This window comes from Arachis hypogaea, chromosome 19 (genome assembly GCF_003086295.3).
Source record: "Arachis hypogaea cultivar Tifrunner chromosome 19, arahy.Tifrunner.gnm2.J5K5, whole genome shotgun sequence".
Taxonomy (NCBI): Eukaryota; Viridiplantae; Streptophyta; class Magnoliopsida; order Fabales; family Fabaceae; genus Arachis; species Arachis hypogaea.
In genome coordinates this window covers 23,458,750-23,462,217 of record NC_092054.1, presented here as the reverse complement: position 1 = coordinate 23,462,217, position 3,468 = coordinate 23,458,750, and the positions used below count along the sequence as shown (strand labels likewise).

The 3,468-nt window shown below is 34.2% G+C and overlaps 1 protein-coding gene across 1 annotated transcript; it reads right to left on the bottom strand.

The window, feature by feature from the left end:
- Positions 1 to 1,550: 1,550 nt before the first annotated feature.
- Positions 1,551 to 3,072, bottom strand: LOC112777576 (uncharacterized). The gene is made up of 2 exons (XM_025821973.2): positions 2,889 to 3,072; positions 1,551 to 2,060 (listed from the first exon to the last, which is right to left on the bottom strand). Exons 1-2 carry the CDS (start codon positions 3,067 to 3,069, stop codon positions 1,846 to 1,848), a joined length of 396 nt encoding a protein of 131 aa, XP_025677758.2. The 5' UTR covers positions 3,070 to 3,072; the 3' UTR covers positions 1,551 to 1,845.
- Positions 3,073 to 3,468: the final 396 nt, after the last annotated feature.

The following is a 3,468-nucleotide window of genomic DNA, read 5'->3' as shown; positions in this document are numbered from 1 at the left end:
ATCATTTGTATTTTAAAGTTTTATATTTTTAAATTGTAAGTTTTTTTATAGTGAAATTTTTTATTTAAATGAATTTATCAAATTATTATTGATTATAAATATCGTTTTAACATGTCAAGTGACACGTGACGTGCTAGGTGTCATTATCCTGACACGTCAACCAATCATCTGGTGTCACGTGGCACTTAACGTGACACATCATCATCTAACTAATGGAAAGACTAATTTGGCTTACGTTTTATTTTTCAAGGACTAATATGACTAAAAAAATCATTTGAAAACTAATTTGAAAAATCGGTAATCTTTCAGGGACAAATTTAACTATTAACCCTGAATAATTTATTATATCTTTTAGCACAGCTCTTCATTCAAAACTACTTAACCTTCTCTTACAAATTCTACATCTCATCAGAAAAAATGGAACAGCAGAAGGATCAAACTCCTAAACCGCACTAATCGAACTAAATACAGACTTATGAATGGCTTTACTATGACAACCCCAGGATCCAAATTCTAGCATGGAATATTGCCCTCAAAGTTGTTAGACAAACATAATTTGGATAAATGCAATACCCTTTTACAGAGAAAACAATTTCCTACTGCTAGCAGCCAGATATCCTTTTTACATAGAAAGATAACCAAAGCTGGTTTACAGTTTATATACCTTGGTATTCTGACATCATATAGGAACCCACATATCAGCAAAAAAATGCATGAGAGCAGCGGGGAAAGAGGGAATATAAATAGATAGTATTTAACGGTTGCCGGTCTGGAGGAGAAAATTATAATAAACATGTAATGATAATGGGAGAGTATATGCATGAGAGGAAAAGGGAGAATTAAAGTCAAACTGAGAGAAACTTGGTATGGTATTAGGACTTTAGGACGGTGAAGAGCTCAATAAAAAAGCCTAAGTTTTTCTCTTTCTTCCATTTTTTGTGCTTGGAAACCAACAACCAATATCATACATTTGGGCAAGAGATTTATTTATATATCCACTAGGTGAGATTGGTTACATACATCAAATGATACAATAGTGCCCAATCATAAACCATATATATTTAAACCTCTTGATAATTTCCTCTAAGGTTTTCTTAGTTCTTCCCCTACCTCTAGCAACAATACCCATCCATCTTATCCATTCTCTTAAATGGAGCGTCGATAGCTCATCTACGAAAACATTAATATTGTCCAAGACAAGATCTTTCCATCTCTACAGTTGATGTTATTACAACTCTCTAATGCACTCATTCCTAATGATATCTAAGTCCAGTGACACTAGTGAGTCCACTCATCTACTAAGTATCTTCATCTATGCAATTTATCTGGTAGGTACATAAATGAGATACCTATTTATATCACCTACACACTGCTTAGCAATTTTATTTCTTTATTTACCTTTTACACTACTAATATTATGCTTATGGTTTTGTATATTTGATTTCTTGGATATGACACAAGACATTAAGTCGTTAACCAAAAAGGCGAAAACACCTATTTATGTCATGAACAATTCCAATGCAACCAAATGTATGATGTTAAATCCTGCATACTTCAAGAGAATTTGATTTACTCTTTAAAAAGGTCAGCAGAGTCTACATTGAAGAAAAATAAGAGCAAAGACATCCATATTTTGTGCAGCAACAAGAAATATAACTCAAGCACAAAACAATTTACAGCTTCCTGAAATTTCTACAAGCAAACATAGTCCATAAGTACCAAAACAGTGTATGAAATTTATTCTTTTGAATCTACAATAAGTCAGCCCATCTACAACGAGCCAATGGAATATAGAAGGGAAAAAAGATTATACAACACAAGGCATAGGCACAACACAAGAACTTTTCATTCTTCCTCTGCAACAACACTAATCTCACCTTTTTCCAGTAAATCGTAAAAGGCCCTGACTTTTCTCTGTTCATTCCAGTGATGCATCTTCCAGACACTACCAGCAGCTAATCCAAGTGTTATTCCGATTATTATCTCCTTCACAACACTCGGTCCCTTCAAGGTAGCATGAGCAATCCTAGGACCAGACATTTCCTTCAAGCTTGTTAATTCTGCAAGTTACAAATTTGGGTCTATGTAAATATTTAATCACATAAAAGCGGTATATTCAAAACATGCTGAGCAATAATCAATCTGAAAGCATATTTGTTTCAACGGAATTGTAGAAAAATAATGCACAAAACAAATAAAAAGAGAAGAGGCATCTAATGCAAGCCATTTTGGCACAACTCATAATTGGGTGAACAATTCGGAAATTATCATTTCAGTTCTTCATCAAGAAATTTACAGCCCCATTTGTAATGGCCTCCCAAACTATATAGCTCACAACAAATCATAAATGCTGACACACATTATACTTCCAATGAAGACAAACACTACAATGACTACTAGAACATGAACCAAAGCAATGAAAATTACGGCATAAAGATAAGCATACACAAAAACACACATTATCCCTTAACCTTATACACCTTTTCAATTTTATACACCAAATTATTAGCTTGTACAGCTTTTTTTAGGCTTACCAAACATTCTGCAAAATAAAGTTTGCCTTAGCAAAAAATTAAGAAACTCTATCATGGAACCAGACAACCAAAAACATAATTCACTTTTCCCCAATTATCTTTTAGTTTTGAAAAACCTTATGTCACCAGATTTGGCTTTAATAAACACAATAATACACGCACATGATCAAGAGAATTCAGCGTAAATTTAGCGTAAGAGGTGGAGCGTTCAATAAATTGCATCAATCAAAGTGGCCAACAGAACAAACAAACAAAAAAAATCGATTCTCTATGAACTAGTTAACTGAATTACGGAAATTAATCATTCTATAATGAATTTAGATTGAAAATGAAGATATAAAAGGGGTATAATACCAGAATCAGCGTGGCAGCAGTGGCAGGGCTTGAAGATCCGGATGAGAACTGAGAAGAGGGTTTGGCGAATGCGAACCGTAGACGAAGTCTCGCGAACGTGATATTGGTAATGGTAGATATGATATGACCATTGACCACTACGAAGGGTGCCTTGTAAGAAATAAAAAAACCGCACAACCATGAACCATTTTTTTTTAAAGATAAATATTATTTTATTAATATAAAATAAAAGTGTTTTCATAAGGAAGTACAAAAGAATTGGGTATTTTTATTTATCACTAACTTTAACTGAAAGACTAAGAGCTTAGAAAAGAGTAAAGTAAGAGTAAAGAAAATTAGCAGCATCTATCAGGTATGACTTACGAGTTCACGCACTAAATTGCTGGCTTCTTTCACTATCTCTGGTGCCGGGTTTATTACCTTCTCAAAAGCACACCGATTCCTCGCTTTCCAAGTGCTTCAACACAGCGCCGCTATGAGGAGGGTATTTTGTCTACCATCGAATTGAGCCGCTGCTCAGGATAAGACTCGTTGCCACCAATTGAAAAAGGTCTCTTCTTCTCTTATCCATAGGTCAGGG

Excerpts from the sequence above, each read along its gene's own strand:
- LOC112777576 (XM_025821973.2), bottom strand. The coding sequence starts at position 3,069 with ATGGTTGTGCGGTTTTTTTATTTCTTACAAGGCACCCTTCGTAGTGGT. Across the intron at positions 2,061-2,888 it reads CTGCTGCCACGCTGATTCTG|AATTAACAAGCTTGAAGGAA; the intron begins GTATTATACCCC and ends TGTAACTTGCAG.